General features: G+C 39.4%; 1 protein-coding gene across 1 annotated transcript; it reads right to left on the bottom strand.

The window, feature by feature from the left end:
- Positions 1-10,523: 10,523 nt before the first annotated feature.
- Positions 10,524-14,887, bottom strand: gpr18 (G protein-coupled receptor 18). Its single transcript, XM_085136164.1, has 3 exons — positions 14,144-14,887; positions 13,370-13,419; positions 10,524-13,064 (listed from the first exon to the last, which is right to left on the bottom strand). Exons 2-3 carry the CDS (start codon positions 13,402-13,404, stop codon positions 12,053-12,055), a joined length of 1,047 nt encoding a protein of 348 aa, XP_084992290.1. The 5' UTR covers positions 13,405-13,419; positions 14,144-14,887; the 3' UTR covers positions 10,524-12,052.
- Positions 14,888-19,203: the final 4,316 nt, after the last annotated feature.

Here is a 19,203-nt window from a genome sequence, read left to right as displayed (position 1 = left end):
AACTCAGTGGTGACCTGGAGTCTGTGGAGAGGCATTAGGAAGGTGCAGGCTGATCATCTGAAAGATGGGACTAATGTCACCTAATCAGATAGACCATTATGCATTAGTGAAACTACAAAACAGTTTTATCTGACAAGGGCCAGGCCACATTACCTAAATTAACATTTTGCAAGCATGAACATGGAAGACGACAGAAGCGAGAGGAGGGCTGTAGGACGGCGGCCTGTGCTTAGACATTCGGCAGTAATTATTAATTTATGATTGTCTCTGGTCTTAATGAAAATGAAAGCCAGGAAAGAGAACAGGGAGGGATAATGTGGCGTGAAATTGAGTTTCATTTGTACAGGGGCCACCTTTTAACTCTGCGCTTCTTAGGCGGAAATGAAGCCAAGCTCTTCCCCCCCTCTCTCTAGTGAATGCATTTCAGTTTTTTTTTTAACTATGTTTCTATCATGCCTTCCTTTGAATCTTCAGTCAAAGCGTGCTCATATCCTCTCATCCTTTTGTGATATTTGGGGCCAACGCGGCCTTTAACATCTCCATTACTCTCATAAGGCCTTTTCAAAATGACACAAGGCTCTTTGATGTCTGATAACTATGTCAACAAGTTTGTTGAATGGAAATGTCTCTACACAGCACCACCTTAATGTCAGTGAGGCGATGGAGAAAGGTCTCAGACCAGGTTGGTAAAAAAGGGTGATGTATGGAGTATTTTTCTTTATTTTATTTTTTACGAAAGGATTGTGGAGGGCCAATTTAAGACTTATGTTGTACTGGTGAGGTAATGGGTTAACACCCGGAAAAATAAATAAGGGTTTTTGCTTAAATATGTGTATGCATGATGAAAAAACCCTCTGATGTTGTAAACACAGGAACAGATATTCAAGTCCAACATTTAATGACTGCAGTTACTTTTTTTTCTTTTAAAGGAAGTCATAATACATCACTAGCTTAAGTTTCTCATGATATTCAACTTAACTGGATACAGGCAGTTACAGACAATGTGCACCATATTAAAACTCCTGGGCTGAAAAATTAAGTCAGTGCAAAACGCCATAAACTACATTTTCTGGAATGGCCACTTGAGGCTGGTTCAGTCCGTTTCCACAGACACTAATGTTAACATGACTGACTTTAGAGTTTGTGTTTACAACCACATATAGGAGCGGTTTCAAAATTATATCACGATATTTCCAAAAAATCAGTTATGATGATGATGATGATATTTATGATGATGTAGTGTACTGATGTTTGCAGCTTGCAAGCAGCACTAATTATAAGTATAAGTAAATGAAGGGCCTTATCCATCCTTCTTTTTCAATGAGCTACTGTCACTGATGACACAGTACCTAATTCAAAGTGTGAATCCATTGACACAAGCACAGCAATATAATGCAATAGCTGTGAGACAGCATAGCCTAGTTAGTGTTCTTGAAATTTTAATATAGGTACACTCCTTAAAAAAATTAAAGGGACATTTTGAAAACACACCAGATCACAACAATCGTGTTGAATAGCTATCTTCAAATTGACTGGCTAATGTGTTAGGAACAAAAGGATGCCGCATTGATTAGTGCAAATGAAAATTATTAACCTACAGAGGGCTGAATTCAAAGAGACTCCAGAAAACAAAGTGAAAAAATAATGCTTCTCTCACTAATTTTATTGCAGCAACTCAAAATGGTGCTTAGCAGTTTCGATGGGCTCCACGTGCATGTATGCATGGAGACAATGCCCTCTTGATGCTATTTTGTAATTAAGAAGTGTTCCTTTAATTTTTCTTTGAGTAGTACATAAGACAACTGCGTAATACTTTAGTTTAACAATAACTAAAGCAACTTAACCTACTAACAAATCAGCATTGTCACATAGTGAATCTTAAAGATATAGAGCTTTTAAACCACCTGCTAAAGCCATGTTTTCCACCATATGACCACATCAGTAATTCCCATCTACCTATATGAAGTGCAGCTAGCAAATGCAACTAGCAATTCCGGGGTGATGCTGAGTTTACTTACTTACTTGGGTCGCACATCACCAGCCGCTAGTATCTCCTTCTTACCCTGGTTGTACTCGATGGTTTGTTTTTGCCTCAACAAGTTAACGTTTTCCTCATTTATCAGGAACTGTTTACTTGTATATTCTGCAAAACACTGCTTTGTTGGAGTTTGTTGAAGTGGTTCCCTGTTTAGGTAGTATATCCTTACTCACTGTCAGACATGCCTGGGCTCATAGTTGTCTTGTTGTGTAGACATGGGAATGTAAAGACATGGCATTGCTATAGCAACGATATCATGATATGAAATTTTTATATCATTTTAATATTTATATCACAGTTATCTTGGATAGTATGATCTAGCACAGGCCTAGCCTCGGTTTCTATAACTGATTTATCTCTTTATGATAGCCAGAGATGGGCAGTAACGCGTTACTTGTACTTGCGTTACTGTAATTACTTTTTTCAAGTAACGAGTAAAGTAAGGGATTACTATTGCAAAAACGGTAATTAGATTACCTTTACTTTCCCATAGGAATGCTGCATTACTGCGTTACTAATACCGTGATTTTTTTGCGAGAATGTCTCATCACAGTGAGGTAAGCAAGTGCATCGTGTGCAGATCAACAATATCGAGTGCGGGAGAGAGTATAAGCATGCAGCGTTTAAAGCGTGGAAGTACTGACCTTACTTTAAGTTTGATTCCATAAAAAGTGAAAAAAAAATTAGCGTCCCTTGTGCGTGGGAAGAAAACTTCTTTTTACAGCGAAAAAAAACCCCCTAAACTTCCAAGGAAGCACCGAGTGCGCTACGACGTAATGGGAAATTCACAGAGAAACTCGCGGATTCTTCCACTGACCGCTGCGGCACACCTGCACCAGGGTAAACCTCCGCCTGCCCTTTTCCTGCTTTACAGGTGAAAATAGAGCAAAAAGATCGCTAGTCTTTGATTTTATTTATTTTCTGCTGTGTTTTACTTGCATCTATTTGAAAGAGTGAGTGTGAACACAAAAAATGTTTTGCTTGATGCATGAAGTTAAAAGAGTAAAACTAATTAAACAAGTTTTAAAAAGGGACTTTTCCATTTGATTACATTTTGTATGCTGGATTATGTAGAAAAAGTAGAATTGGGCTGAAAGATCTATCGCTTTATCACGTATTCAAGTTGTAAATCGTGTTTTTCAAAAGTAACTAAGTAACTAAGTAATTAATTACTTTTGAAAATAAGTAATCAGTAAAGTAACGGGATTACTTTTTGGGGGAGGTAATCAGTAATTAGCTACTGATTACTTTTTTCAAGTAACTTGACCAACACTGATGATAGCTATGGGTTTTTATTTCCCTATTTCAATTTTATTAATTTGTGGATGCACTACGCTACAGGTAGATGCTGACTGGGTTTCACTCTGGCTAATTCAAATCATGAATTAAACTTCCTGACTGTGTTTGTGGTGTTGGTGCCTTTCATTATATAATTTTCTGCCAAATAAGATGTATTATTATCAAAAAAAGTACAAACAGTCTGTCCAAGAAGTTATTTTTTGGTAAGTAAAATTATACTTATGTTATGTAGCACTAATTAGCATCAGCATCAGCATCATTAGCACTCTTTTAAGTTTATATCATGGGCCACAGTGATGCAAAGTCCAGTATTACCTCTGTTGTGGGGATGGTACAATGATGTGGTGCTTAATACTGTTGCTTCTGGGTTTAATACACTATTCTGCCTTTCTTTGTGGACTTTGCATGTTCTCCCCATGTCTTTGTGAGCTGTTAGCAAGTACTCAGGCTGTCCAAAGACATGCATGTTAGGTTAACTGGTGATTATACATTTGGATGTAGGTGTGAATGTGAATGAGTTACACTGGATGGAAGAATGGATGGAAGAAGAAAGAAAATTCTGAAATGCAAAGAAGCTAGATCATTAGAACTGTGGGGATCCTGAAAGAGATGGACAGAGGTGGGTTCTTTAGTTAAAGCCAGTAGGAGTACTAGCTGTCACATGATCCATAGTCAACAGGAAATTTGATTTCTGCCACAAGGATCATTATTGTTATTCATACAGAGAAATGTGAAGATTTAAATCTATTCAGTATATAAACCTAATATTCATTAAATCTTATTTTACCTCAGTAAGCATGAATAAATTATTGAATATGTGGCACACATTAAACGATTTGATAGTTTTATGCATTTATTTAACTTTTGTACGCCATGACAAAAAAAATCTTTTGGTATTGAAGGAAATTGCCAAAGTAATTAATTACACCTGCAGTGACAACAGAAGGTTATTTTTTTCTAATTAATGATATAAATGGAGAGTGGACCCAACCGAGTGAAATCAGTGTACTCTGAGGTGTTGCTCCTAGGCTCCCTAAGATGAGGGACCCTGTCCTGCCCTCAGAGGAAATATGAGAATTGACGTAAGTGGTTCATGTCTTCTGTTGTCTGACTTTTTCACCTGTATTTCAGATTAGTACACCGTGGAACTACACAAAAGTCGGCCTCTGCAAGCCTTTTAGCACCACCACCACAGTCATTCCTTTTACTTTAGTTTGTTCCTGTGGCATCATAAAGAAAAAAAGTCGGGAACTGTGTCACGAACTCAATATTTAGTTGCAATACTGGGGCCCTGAAAATATATATGTTTAAAAAGGTTTAATTCTGTAAATACACTGAGTTAAGGGTTAAAACGTGATTCTAAATTGGTATTCTAAATTCATCAACATTCCCTTTGTGATGTGGTTAATATTCTCAGATGAGAAAAGTAGTAGGTTACCAAAGTAGCTCAGGTTGGTGATTTATGACTTTAAGTGAGAGAAACAATTCCTAACTCATTGAATTGTTTGGTGTGGCTGAAGCCTTAATACCTATTAGTTGTCATGCTCCTGCATTCATATCATTGATGATTTGGTTTATTTATCTAAAACTTAACATGAGTAACATCTGTCACTGACATAGAGCAAGTAAAGCAAACAATGGGCTTAAAAAAAGAAGATATATTTGCATGAGGGAATTTTTGTAGATCCACTTCAAGTTTATGAATAAAGCAGAAATTCGGAAAGTGATGTAAATGATTCATGTCTTATCTTGTCTGACTTTTTCACCTGTGTTTTCAGGACATTGAACCAGTATCATTTGTTACTGTGGAATAACGAGTTTTTGGCCCTGGAACAGATACATTTTTTAAGCGGCCACTGTTTTTCCTGAAATATCAATACAATAGTGATTCATATCTGAAGTGGCATCTGCAGGCTCTTGCAAAATTACTCACAGACAGAGTACCCAAATCACCAGGGTTGGTTATATTAAGTCAATTACATTTTTACAATTGTGAGCGAGGGATGGTTAATTTAGTTTGACCCAAGAGCCACCGACACTCCCCCAGATAACAGACGGATGAGACGAGTGACCACAGGCATAAGGGAGTGTGTGTCTGAGTGTGTGTGAGCCCACTGGATTAGTCTTCATTTGATGCCTCTGTCATAAGGGAGGGGAAGACTGAACGTTGGCTGGCAGAGCAAAGAAAACACACAGGGTCAGTAGAACACACACAAACACAAGCACACACTATTAACCTCCCCCCAGCTCATCAACTTTATTTTGCAATCTTCCCTCAGAACCATTAGAATACCCCGAAGAAATGACTTTCCAATTAAAGGGGATCTAGAAGACGTTTTTTTTTTCTTTCTTTTTTTTTATATCCTCAGCTCCTGGAGTCCTTTATTCCAATAATTTAAATTGGAATTGATTTTTCAATTTACCCACTGACTGTTATGGACACAGAGCATAGGGCCAAATAGAGCTACGTTGTTAGAATTTGTCATGACAGAGCCAAACATGCAAATTTGCACATTTGTTTCATTCCAAGAAAACAATCAAGGAAGACAACAAATTTAGGCCTTGTGTGATTATAGAATTTACACATTTATGTGGAAAGGTTACTGTAAAAACGACTCACATTTTTGTTGCAAATTAGCGCGCACGATCACATTAAGAAGTTCAGATGTATAATTTACTGTAATGTTTAACAGGCATTCTATTAGTGCTCGAAAAGCTTTAGCTCAGGCCAAAATGTGCCCAGTACACCGCATTTCCCACAAGCTTCTAGAGTGGAGTAACAGTAGTCTGTTCCAGACAGGGAGCTAGAGCCGTACATGTTTAAGTTTGACAAACTATGCCAATGAACTCTGCAACAACAGCAGTTCCAGCTGCGTTCTAATGAGCATTTATTGTGCCTCTACAGCAGCGCTCGCTTTGCAGAGCCTGCTTCAAAGCGAACCAGATTCTACTTGAGCTGTTTTACAGATGCGTCTCGAAATCCGAGGCCGTTCTTCTGTGGACGAATGGTTCTGTCTTTTGCTCCTGACAGCTGTGCGGGCTTGTTGTTCGCTCTCTCCTGAGTTGTTTTAATAAAGTTGTGCTGCAGGACTAGTGAGAGAAGATTAATGGACGCACAGGAAGTGTGGCAGTTGTGAGAGGATGCAGGACAGAGCGGGCCAGCAGCCATCTGTTCCCTCTCCTTTACAGCTCTCTTAATGGAGAAGCAAACCAAACAACATGGATCTGAGCCCTGCAGACAGACACACACACACACACACACACAGAGGCAAGCACACACACAGACACGCACACACCTCTATTGCACACAGCTAAACACAAAACATCACTTTATATGACAGAGATGAGAGCTAGGCTTTTGTCATTGTATTCCCCCTTGTTGGATGTGTGCGTGTGCCTGCTGGTACATATGTGTGTGTGTGTGTGTATATGTGCTTTTTTTCCCCCTACCTTTCAGCGAAATAAAGTTGGGTGTGAGCCACGGCTGTGAGATTTAGATGAAAGACACAGCCTGGATGGAACGTGATTAAGAGATATGTTCTTGAGGCAAAACAGGACTTGGCATTTGCTGAGACAAAACCTAATCAAATTAAAGCAAAACATGGCCATTGTTGTGGAGTGTGTTCTCTGCTTGTGTCACGTTTGAAATGAAACAGTGTAAAATAGATATGGGCTTGTGTCTGCGCTGCATCACCAGCCCAGTGACTTTATTCAGATTTACACACAGGCACTGACTAATGATGGTTGTGCCCAATGATGCCTAAAGCACTTTATAGAGCTGTCTGGGTTATAAAAAATGTTTACTATGATGGAGCAGAATGGCTCGCTGAAAGAGTATTATTGTTTACAAGATATTGTTTTCGATTAATTCACTCAGCAGAATTGTTAAATTCTCTATCCAACAGGCATGCCAACCTCCAGTTCCTTCTTCCGTCAGTAAGTAGCCTCCAGTCTTCCTTCCACGGGCTCCCTCTCTACACCCGTGCTCCATATTTATTATTAGCCTTTAATGAAATCTATAGTCCGACTGTTTCTCATTTTGTTTGTTCTCAATGAGCGCAGGCCATGTCATGTTAAATGACAACATGCATCGTCTCCCTCTTTTTCCCAGTGAAGACATCTGTACGACATGATGAAGTTTCCTCTCTGAGTATCAATCCTGTAATTGAGCTCAGGGAGAGGAGACGTGATGTGCACACAGAGGAAGTGAAAGGCCTCCCTCACTCTTCATTCCATTCCTTCATCCCTCCCTCTGTTTCTCCCTCTTTCCTACACACACACACACTATAGACTAATGCTGCATCCTACTTTTATGCACATTTATTCTTCTCTTCCTCTTTACCTGCTTGTACATTCAATTTGTCAGTCAGCTCTCTTTAGATGCACATCAGCTGAAATAAGTGCATCAGCATTAGCTGCCATAATATTGCTTTCTGTTCAGAGAGCCCTGCACTATGGCAAGGAGCTCTGCCGAGAGGAGAGATGCAAGTGGCATCTCATAATAGTGTCTTCAACAAGCATTTCACAACACTACATCCTGAGTGAGGCCGTGTCCTGGAGCTACGGTGTCTTTATCCATGTCTTTTTATCCGCCTTGTAATGTTGCTTTCTCATTCTTCTTTGACAATACCGTGGATCATGCGGAACCCGAAGTGAGACCGGATTAAATATTAACACAACCTGACACAGTCCCCACTGGAGCTCCTATTCCACTTCACCTAATAGAATTAAAAAACTTTGCCATGTGCATGGAGCAGAACAGTGTTGTGAATGTTATTCTTTACAATGACTTTGAATAAATCTTATATAGATCTACGGAGAACCTGACAAGGAGGAGGCCAAGGTTTCCATTCAACCACTTAGCTGAGCTGGGAGTTGGAAAATACACACACACACAGATGAGGGCCTTTACATTATTTATAGTTCTTAATGGTGGCTGGCCGTGTGTGTGAATCAGCAATAGAACAGTCTGCTAAAATAGACACACAGCTGTAATCAAGGCCATACATTTCCTCTCCTCTTGTGCTAAATACAGGGTCAATTGGAGGCAGTTTAGCAGCATTTGGAACTCTTGCACTAGATTATCTCCTTTTAATAGAGACGAAAGACAATGCAGAAGTAGACTGCAGTTGCCAGAGGAAAAGATTACCTCTGAGAGGCTATCCTTGCTAATGTGCATACCTCACACAGTTCCTGCTCTTCATAAGATATGATTGCACGTCCAAATACAGATAAAAACAATAGCTCATGTGCTTAACCTAGTTTTGTCCACAAAAGGAATCCATTAGTCTCATTGTGCAGCCCTTAAGCTCAGCATCGCAGGGGGGAATCCGCCGTTGCACCGCTACATCCACGCACATGTGCCTCTCATTTCCTATGGCAGTCCAGAAGTATCCTTCAACATCCTATTGTAAAGTTTACCAGGGGAGGGTTCAGCGTATTAAAGTGCCCTGAGAGAAACGTTAAATGATGTAAATGCAGGCAGCTGCTGGCTGCTAATGCCATACAGTAGATGAGGAGGCCCAGCTGAGGCTGGATGTGTACAGTATCTATATAACATTATAGGTCCTCTTTCATGTCCTTGTGCTCTCTAATGGGAACAATATGAAGACTGATGGTATATAGTAAAACTGTGGAAAACATTGCTGTTCCAAAATCCACTCCGCGCCTTCGTTTCGGCATTAATTTGAATTCAGTCAACATTTTATTTTACAATATTAGACAGTTAAAAAAAACAAACTAAACCAAAGTGTTTCGTTTGGTTTGGTGGCTTTTATTTTAACTACTAGTAAATGGAGTGGCAGAAAAGGCGCATTTCCACAACTGAGCAATACTTCTAGTCAGCAGTTTATCCATTTCTCACGTTTTTCTGTACAGCACATAGCGTGCAGGTGTCTCTGTGTGAATATATTTTAGTTGTATTGGAGTTTTGTTAATATTTTAAATGCACAATCTTTCCATGCATCCCCCCAGGCTACGGTACAACTGTAGCTCTAACTACTCCTTCTTTTCTCCTAATTCAGAGGAGTATTTTCTCCCAGATCTGCTTTGACTTTCAGGATTTAATGGAACACACATGAACACGCAGCATCAGAAACCAGCTCTTTAGAAACACTTTTAATCACGGCACAGATAAATATATATATATAAAAAAGCACAATCTGAAAAACAAATGCAGCAACACTGTCTCTGATCATCATTTGATAGTGTGCTGACACGCAAACTCTATTAAGCTGTCTTCAAATATGCAAAAATGATATGATTTTACAATGATTACATATTCACTTCCCCAGCTGGCTGGCTCCAAGCGTCTCCATTTGTCATCGACTATTGTGTCCAATTATATGATTAGCTTTGAACACTCCAGCACTTCGAGAGCTCTCGTGTGTTCTGCCGCGCAGAGTGATTCACAAACAAAGTCATTACAACATGTATTCACACATATCAAATAACAAAACAGATGGCCACTGCGCCTGCTGCCTGATTTGTTTTCCACACGAGTGGTGGAAAAAAAAAGAGAAAGGAGAAAAAAAAAGTATTTTGTGCGAGCTGTGTTTAATGCTGACTGTTTTTATTCCCAAAGAAGAGCAGCTGGCTGTTGCGCTGTTAGATCAGCTCCTATGAAAGACAATCTTGTTTTCATTAATTTCTCTACAACAAAGGCACTTGTTGGGAAGATTTAGAATTACAGCGGGTAAAGCTTCCGGATAATTCATCACAGGGACTTGACAGGAAACTTAATTGTTTTAAATGCCAGTTGCTGTGAGCACTGTGGCTGGTTTGTCTTTGATGTCTAACAGGTGGGACACATAGACAACCCTCTGATGTTTCATTTGACCTTTGACCTCTCCCTTATAAATCCACTTGTAGTCCACCAGCCAATAAACCTATCACCATATGATGAACTGCAGTTCCCAGAATTCCACGAGATTGGAAATTTTGATGTCTGCCTTCTTTTATTTAGGACAGTGTAAATCTAACCCTTTCATGCCATACACATTGGCCTCTTCTTCATCTGAATGCTGTTAACCAATCAGCCGAATGCCACGTGGACCATCAGTACAGTTTATCCTTTTACTACTCTGAGTATGAATACAGCTGGACTTGCTTGTGAAAAATAAATCAGAACATTAACAGAATCAGGCACATTTTAAAGACTTTCACAGTTTAATGCGGTATATTTAGCCTGTGTTTGCAAGTGATCAGCTATGCAATAACTTTGCTATCTGTGATTGCACCACAGGGTGCTCTTACTGTGTAATTGAAAGCGCCACTACACTGTTACCCAGCTACACTGGCTTACTGTCTAACCCAATTAAGATTGCATTGTCGCGACAGAAACAATAACTCAATTATTTTAACAACTGGCCACACCAAAATCAATTCTTAGCAATGTTTGGGCTGGACACCTATCAAAATCGTCACATTTCTTCCACTTACAGCCACTTGGCAGAGACAGAACTGTCACGCATTCACGTCTAACTCATTTCCTTGTCTGTCATTTGAGGAAGAAGAAACTGAGCATAAATTACTTTTGCGGCAGAGACCTGACACTGAAGTATCTCCGTGTAGAAAAAAGGTTCTCTCTTTTAAGCTTAAGGTGGTTTTAAATCTACCGAATAGCCTCCCTGACATCTCTCGAGCATGTTACTGTAAATGCACTCCAAGCGACTGAATCATTTAACATCCAATCAATACAATTTACATTGCACCATAAACACGCTTTGGTCTGATTCCTGTTTCGGAACGCTGCTAGGACTTCTGTGTAAATGGGACGCACTGGTTGTTTCACGGGGAAGAAAAACTGAAGTGTTGGCTTTTGTGAAGCTGGATGTAATAAATGAAATCCCCCAATGAACAAAGAAAAAGACTTTTAAAACAGAAAACAAAAATCTTGCACAGTCTGCTTGACAAAAGTCAAGAAAGCACTGTGATGGCCTGCTCTCCTGGGTTGATGGGATCTGTTGTAGCTGTGCCATGCTGCCATCACCTGGCCAATAAATTTACAGCAATTTTAACAAAACTTGTGGTGTGTTGTAAGTATGTGCTGCACCACAGGTTGGACTTTCCCTTTTTTCTATGCAAATCTAAATATAAATGCAGCCGAAAAAACTTTGCTCCTTGTGTGCATGACATCATGCAGCAGCAATGGCAACATTTGCTCACTTCGCCTCTGCAGAAACCGAGGTGCTGCAGAGGTAAAGTTCAAAACACCGCACGACAACAAACCAAAGAGACAATACTTAAAAACCCACCATTGTTTCCTGTAAGTCCCCCCCCCCACACACCCCCCGTGGAGGCTGTCAGTGACGCTGCGAGTAGGTTGAGAAGAGTTTCAGTGTTCACGTACAACAAAGCAGACATTGAGATACTGTGTGCTACGTCTTAAATGAATGTGAGCTTTATTTTCACCTGCACACATCACACCTGAGACACAGCCACTCGTGCTTTGTCTGCTAAAGCAAAGACGCACCAAAAAAAGGAAAAAACCATCTCAAGTCTCATGGGTGAGTCAATCAGCTCTGAACACAGATGTTTTTTGCCACAACAGCAGCACTCCCATACTGTGAGTGTAAATTACACCTTGGAAATTAATTGCAAGTTCTTGATTCCTTTGATAATGAACCATGTACACAGCGATGCATTCAGTGTTACATTGTGCAAAAGCGCTCACAGTACGTATCGCAGTCCCATTTTGAAATGACTGTGGCTGTTTCATATCATTGCGCTGGTCATATTGCTCATTGATCTGATGCTGCCTGTGTGCGTGTGCCTGCTCTTTCGTCTCACGCTCCGCAGATAGTTCCTGTACAGAATCACGCTAATCACCCTGTCCTGGAACTGCTTGGAGACAATGTAGTACAGGATGATATCCAAGACTGTGCTTAGGTTCATGAGGAATGTGGTGAAGACTGCCCAAGTGCTATACCCCCCGTCGATGCCGTTCCCCAGCAAGCGGACAACCAAACACACATGAAAAGGCACAAAACACACCAGCACTTGGATAATGAGCGTGATGATAATCCGGATGGACTTTTGCTTTACTTTAGGTTTGAGTTTAGAGGTGCGGCCATGAATCAGATTGTCCACAATGACGACATAGCAGCCGATCATTATGCAGATGGGGACGAGGAAGAAAAAGATAAGTCGCACAAAGTTGACGGGGTTGTCATGGCGCATGTGGATGATGTCTTGCATCTTGATGCAGGTGGTGAAGTTAGAGGCCCGGTCAGGGTCCTTCTGGGAGAAGAGCAATGGTACAGAACTGCCCATGGTCATGATCCAGACCCCAACACTGCCCACCACAGCCTTCGGGACGTTTCTCAGCTCCTTGCCGTGCTTTGGCTGGACAATGGCCATGTAACGGTCAGTGCTAATCAGGGCAAACAGCCACAAAGCCATGCAAGGGTAGAAAATGGTGAAGGCTGCCATGATTCGACAGAAAAGATCTCCAAAAGGCCAGTAGTCCTGGTGGTGGTATACCATTCTGAAAGGAAGCAGCAGGATGAAGGTGAGGTCTACCAGTGCCACGTTTATCATGTGGATAGTGACTGAGTTCCTTTTCTTTGTGGTCAGGGCAAACACCCATAAAGCTGTGAAATTAACCATGACTCCAATGACGAAGATGAAGCAGTAGAAAATCAGGCCTGAAATGCGGTACTCCACTGGTCCCTGCTCTGGCTTCATAGTTGCAGACATGTTAGTGGAGTTTAGATCCACTGTCATACTGAAAGACAATGGCGTTTGTTTCAGTTGTCATTCATTAGTACCTTTGTTTCAACATTTTGGTTTATATATCACATGTGGTCATGTCTGATGCAGCTGTGGTTCTTTTAATATTCGTATGACACATCCAAAAAGGTTTTGGTACTGAAAAGGATGTACTTTGGCTACCACTTGTGGATCCCTAAAAATACATCAGCTACATGGAGCTGAATAATTTCAATCAGCTACAAGAAAGTTAAAGATGTATTCTTAGAGTGACAGTTATGACCAAAATAATCTGTCGAAACAACTCAAAATATAACTTACATATATGGATTGTTTTGAATCTGTTCCTCATCCATCCACACGAGTAAAATCTGAGAAGAAAGACCAAAACATAAAACTTGAAAATGTAAAACTAAGAGTCTTTCCTAACGTTTAGCACGATCAAACCGTGTGCTCTAGACGGGAATTAAAACGACACAATTAGATTTAGAGAAGTGACACTCAGTTGAAATGGTGGCTTCTTCTAAATATGGACATTTTTATGTTACAGATGACAGCAGCAGCTGTTAATTTGAATATATATTTTTAAAATGCGGTGCAGCTGTACCATGCGAAACAGAGAGCTTTTCTATAACTGCAGACAAAAAAAAAAAATCACCCAAATAAACAGACAAAGAAAAAAATGAAAGCAAATGTTTGATTTAACTGCAATCTGTGGTTAGAGTCAAATGTGGAAGTGTGATTTGTATCCCTGAGAAAGTGATTTAGTATCTTGATAAGAAGTCATGTGACTTCTGTTTGACATTTACCCATTTCTTTTCTACTGTACTCCACTCTACGTACTTTTTGATTGCATGTAAATACAATTATAGAATATCTATCCATCTAGATATCCCACAGCAAACTAGACATAATCTAGATGAAAGAAAGATGTAAATGAAACAAACATATCATGTGAATCGATTTTTAGTAGCACCAAAAGACGCATACTGTACAAAGTAGCCATGAAACACGTCTGCCAATACTACAACCTTCAACGCTTAAAAGTGAAACAGATCAGGTAGCTTTGTCTGGACAATAAAAGGCTGCACTTACCACAAAAATCAAACAAACATCTTGACAAGCTCACAACAGCAGGTTTATGAAGCCAAATGGAGCTCATGAAGATGTCAGAATACCAAGCTCTCACAGCCAAAACAGGGAAGTGAATACTTTCTCTTTGAATTTGACTGTAATGGTGGCGAGACAGAAGAGGCTGTAAAGCCCCCTTCACTTCCTGTGTCGCCCGTGCGTTATAGTTTCTGCTCTTTTTTAGATTCCTTTACACTGTCTGCGTGGTTGGAACAGAAATGGACTACAGCTTTCCACAGTCTGCAATTACACCCCCTTAAAGAAAATGATGTGCCATTAGAAGTGGGAGTGTGTTTGGCAGGCAGAGAGATGGCAGATTTAGGGCGAGTTATTGATTGGAAAAGTGGGGTCTGTCACAGCACATTAGTTCTCAGGGGAGTAATCCACAGCAGGTTGCTGCGAGAAGCATCTGCTGCTGGAGAGAAGTAATTAAAAACAGGATGTTGAGGCAGTTGCCATATAAACAGGAAATAAGACGGTGGTAATAGACACTTCACGCTGATGCTGGGAGATGGTTTTACACCACATCGGCTTAATGGATGCAAAGCGCATAGCTCAGGTGAAACGCTCAAGGTCAGCGTGGACCCGGATTGAATACAGATTAATGCGTCTGATTAGTGTGTGTGTGTAAGGTGGTAAAAACTATCAATTGGGACGTTTGACTCAAAGAACTTTGTGAGAACAAAACTTCTTCTGTTCACGTCCTCGCTGGTTCATTCGCAGGGCTTAAAATAGACCGTTTCCATCACTCACCACAGGTTTTTTTCTTTTTTGCGACTCCCACAAAAGGTTTCATATGTTGCCCCGATGCACATTCATAATTGTGCCGTGCAGATTTGTCAGCTTTGATGCTAAACTTCTTCTTATTGTCAGTGGATTTGGGTTTTTTTTTTTAGTACTGCATTTTGATCACAGCTCATTCAGTCTAATTCTTATTCCTGGGAAATAATTATCTATCGGCTTGTCCTCTTGATGTGTCTTAAAAAAGAATCTCGCACCAGATGGTACTTTGTGTTCATTGCAATATGTTGTTATGACAACAGTCTGTGTGATGTTTTCCTCTCTTTGATAGTTGTCATGTGGTTGCGTCAATATTCAACTCTATAGTACATGTTTAATTATTCACCTGTATAAGCAACAAGGAGTGTATTTATGCTTTCTCTATACAGATAACCAGACATACCTCTCTCCTTCTCCCTTTGCTCTTTTTAAACGATCTATTTTATACCATTTTATATATGCCATTTTTTGTAAAAGCATAAAAGTAATATTCCAATAAAAAGATTATTAGGTCCTCTTTTGTAGCTTCCGTCTATATTTAGAATTGATATATGGCCCCTCTGAGAAGCACATTTTATTTGGTTAATCACCATCTCTCTTACGCTGTTTTACACTGCCCTCTAGAGGCTGAAAAGAAATACTACAACACACCCAGCCTGTGGCTTATTTATTCGCTGCGGAACGTATATATTATTTTTACATTAAAGAAACCATTATATCAGTATATCATATTTTATTTGTAGTAACTGCTTTATAAATTTAAGGATTCGCAAACTCAGTATTTGTTCAAGGTGGCGCAGAGTTGAGGGGTTTTGTACGCAAACATTGTGAAAAGGTTCTTTCTTTGACCACATTAGTTAGCTGCGCTGTGGTGTAGTGGTTAGCAGTGATAGCTCATACCAAAAAGGTCGATCTTATGATGTACTTTATCAGCTGATGAGTCTAAATGTGAGAGTGAATTATGGCTTGTCTCAACCCTGTCCAAGAAGCACTCTGGCTCCCACATGCACACTTTCATCATCAGGCCCCCCCTTTCAGACCCACTGCAGTGTGCTAGAAGGTCTGTGTGGGACTCCTTGTTTCCCGTTTGGTGACCTTTGGTGTTTCCCGTTTTCACACACACTAAACAGTAATGACGCTCGAAGTAATGTTTAGAATTATAAAAAAATAAAATAAAATCCATAAGAGTCTATAAAAAGTTACTTGTGCCAGTTTCATTAGAATATTGTTGTTATCACACACACATGTAAATCAATTTGTAATTCATAAATTAATCATTTTATGTCACAACAACATGCGACAAAGTAACATCAACTCTGTAATTACTAAAGATTAGTTAATATCAGTCATCATGGAGCCTATCCTAGCCATCCCTGGGTGAGAGGCAGGACACACCATGAGCATGTTGCGCGTCTACCATGGTGCTAACACAGAGTAAGAGAATCATTTACACTTAAATTCACACCTAGAGCATGGCCACCACCATGCAACACCATGCTAAACTTTAACTAAATACCCATTCATTACCTGTCAATTTTCCATGTATTAGTTGGGATTATTATAAAGGTTTGTCTCAAAAACCTCCATATTCAAAATATCTGACTGCATGTATGGCCATGATTCTGACACGATGTTCATACTGTCAGCCCCTCCGAGAAATATAAGTGACAGAAACAAAGCATGACGAAGCAGCTGGCAATTATATGTATGAAATACAGTGTTTATTGCAAACGAAGAAACCACACTATCATCAAGAGACATGTTCCCGTTGAACTAAACGTACGAAGATAACAGCGTCAAAATGCATATATGTCAATAATATATGCATATATTCTGGCTCATACTTAACTCTTATGCAAATGCAAAAAATTCTGATAACATAATTTGACCTATGAAAAAATGAACAAAACAAGAAAACATATCTTGTTTTGTATAACCAACGGCGTAAAATCCAAGAAAGAAAGATGTTGTTTTGCATGTACGTATGACAGTGACGTAGATGGTTAACTTAAATGGCTGATTAATTTCTGTCTGGTGACTAAATGTCATCAGATAACATTCCAAGTATTTTGTCTAGTTTCAAGTATTTTTTACCACAGCTTCACTTTTTTTTGCTCCTTTTCTCACAGCTACCACACCAGCAAACTTCCTGCATCTTAGAGATTAAATCAGGTTTGTACAGAGGTGGCAGCGAAAAGTTACATTAATTACTTGTTGGAGTACTTTTAATGTCAGCCTACTCAGAGGAGACAAAACTGTGAGTTCAGGTTTTTATCGTCGTACATCGCTGCTGTTTGGTTTTCAAACAGCACAGCTGATGCAAACAGATCTGTGGATCAGATTACATCCAGGTGAAGCTATAAACCATGTTCTCAGTGCAGCACCTTCGTGCTAGCTCTGACAATACAACTGCAAATCTGTCTTCAGCGTAACTTACCAGGCTTTCTCTAATGTGGTTATGTTGTGATTTGTTAAATGATGGCAGTGTGCCTTTTAAAACTATTGTTTGAGAGCTCAACATCCCCTTTTATATATACATTAAAATGGTGTCGTTTTATCTTTTATCGTTTGATTATTTGTGAGAAATCAAGTGATGCAGGAAATGAGACACATTGACATTAAAATGTGTAAGTGCAAATGTTTGTGTGACACACTAAATGTGGGTGGTGAATGTGTCAGAGGGCTGGCAGCTCTGTAACAAGAGTACCAAGTTTTCTTAATACAAATACTAAGATGCTTTAAGTTTTTCTGTTGATGTTTTGATGTTTTTTATATTTACATACTTGTAAATTTCTTGATAGCAATTCCACCAAACTGCTAATTTTTACAAATCAGTGGCACAGTTTTTGGATACTCTTAATACCTCTGATTTCTTCACTTAATGGCACTCTTAGCATTTTTTAATATATATAAAATGTTTCTGTAATAAGTGCTACAAACCCCTTGCATTCCAAAGTTCAAAGTTCTTCACAGTACTGTACTTTGTAAATGGTGGCATGTGTTTTGCTCTGTGGGTTTGCTGTCACCTTGGCATATGTTATAGTGACACATAAGTGTTAAACGCTGCTGAACTTCTCACTAGTTAGTCTTTTTTTTAACGTTGTGCTCCGTTTCTTTGCAATCTCATATTAAAGCCTCCTTCAGAAATGTTCCTTCTGTTCTGTTCTGTTCTAAAAACAACAGCCAAAAAAGGCCACTGCTTCACAATCTTAGCAAATTAGCCAGAATTGTGCAACCTGATAGCAAGATATGTAAACAAATATAAGATCAAATTCTAGAACTAAAGTTCAAACTGTTTTCAGTAGCTTGAACCGACCAAAAGTCCCGTCACAGTTTCCCAACACATGTGTAATTCAAACTAAAAGCAAAAAGTTTACACCTTTCCAAAATGCGAAGGCAGTAAAAATAAATCCTCGCTCGTATTTTTTCAGACCTTTTGATGCCAGCTTACAGTAGACGCTCTCTGACCTTTGTGCTGAAAGGTACAAGTTCATGGTGGTGTACTGTTGGGTGCAGGCTGCTATGCAAGAGATGAAAGTTTGTATTCCATCACAGATCAACTGTTCTTTTTTCTCAAACCGCAGCTACATGTTTACAAGAACCTCAGACCAAGCATTTGGCTTACTTAACCAGTTAAATTAGTTAAACTAGTGCTCATTTCTCAATGTCCTTAAAAAATATTGTTTGATGCATGCAATATTCTGTTATATTTTATAATTCTTTCTTACCTCAAATATTGAAATTTATATGTGCACGATTTCTGCTGCTTCACTGATAAAACACATCTGTGTTGACTGAATTTCTAATAACCAGACCTGACATCCCTTCATGGCCTTCTAGTTCAGTGGGAAGGTGATGGTGTTGTGAGATAACGTGAAATGGGTGTTAAATCTAAGAACGATTCATAGTGGTGACTCAGTATACTATAAACAGAGCTGCTGTTTGCATCCAGCAAGAAGAGGATATAACCACAATATAAACACAATCTCAGTCACATCCAAAAGAATATTAATAATTATTACAAGTCATTTATTATGTACAGTGCTGCATAAACATGTCAAGCATTGAAGTGACAATTGCTCCAAAAACAATGCTGTGAAGAGTTTTCATTTACCAATTATAGTTACACAAGGTGCAGTAAAAAGGAAAAAAAGCATATGAGTATTTGGGCAGAATCGGAATCAGAATACTTTATAATCCCTAAGAAAATGATGCTGTTAGAGCTGCTCCAATAAGAAAAGTAA

The sequence above is a fragment of the Neolamprologus multifasciatus genome, chromosome 16 (genome assembly GCF_963576455.1).
Source record: "Neolamprologus multifasciatus chromosome 16, fNeoMul1.2, whole genome shotgun sequence".
Classification (NCBI taxonomy): Eukaryota; Metazoa; Chordata; class Actinopteri; order Cichliformes; family Cichlidae; genus Neolamprologus; species Neolamprologus multifasciatus.
This window is presented reverse-complemented; position numbering and strand designations above follow the sequence as displayed.

Excerpts from the sequence above, each read along its gene's own strand:
- gpr18 (XM_085136164.1), bottom strand. The coding sequence starts at position 13,404 with ATGGATGAGGAACAGATTCAAAACAATCCATATAT. Across the intron at positions 13,065-13,369 it reads ATTCAAAACAATCCATATAT|TATGACAGTGGATCTAAACT; the intron begins GTAAGTTATATT and ends ATTGTCTTTCAG.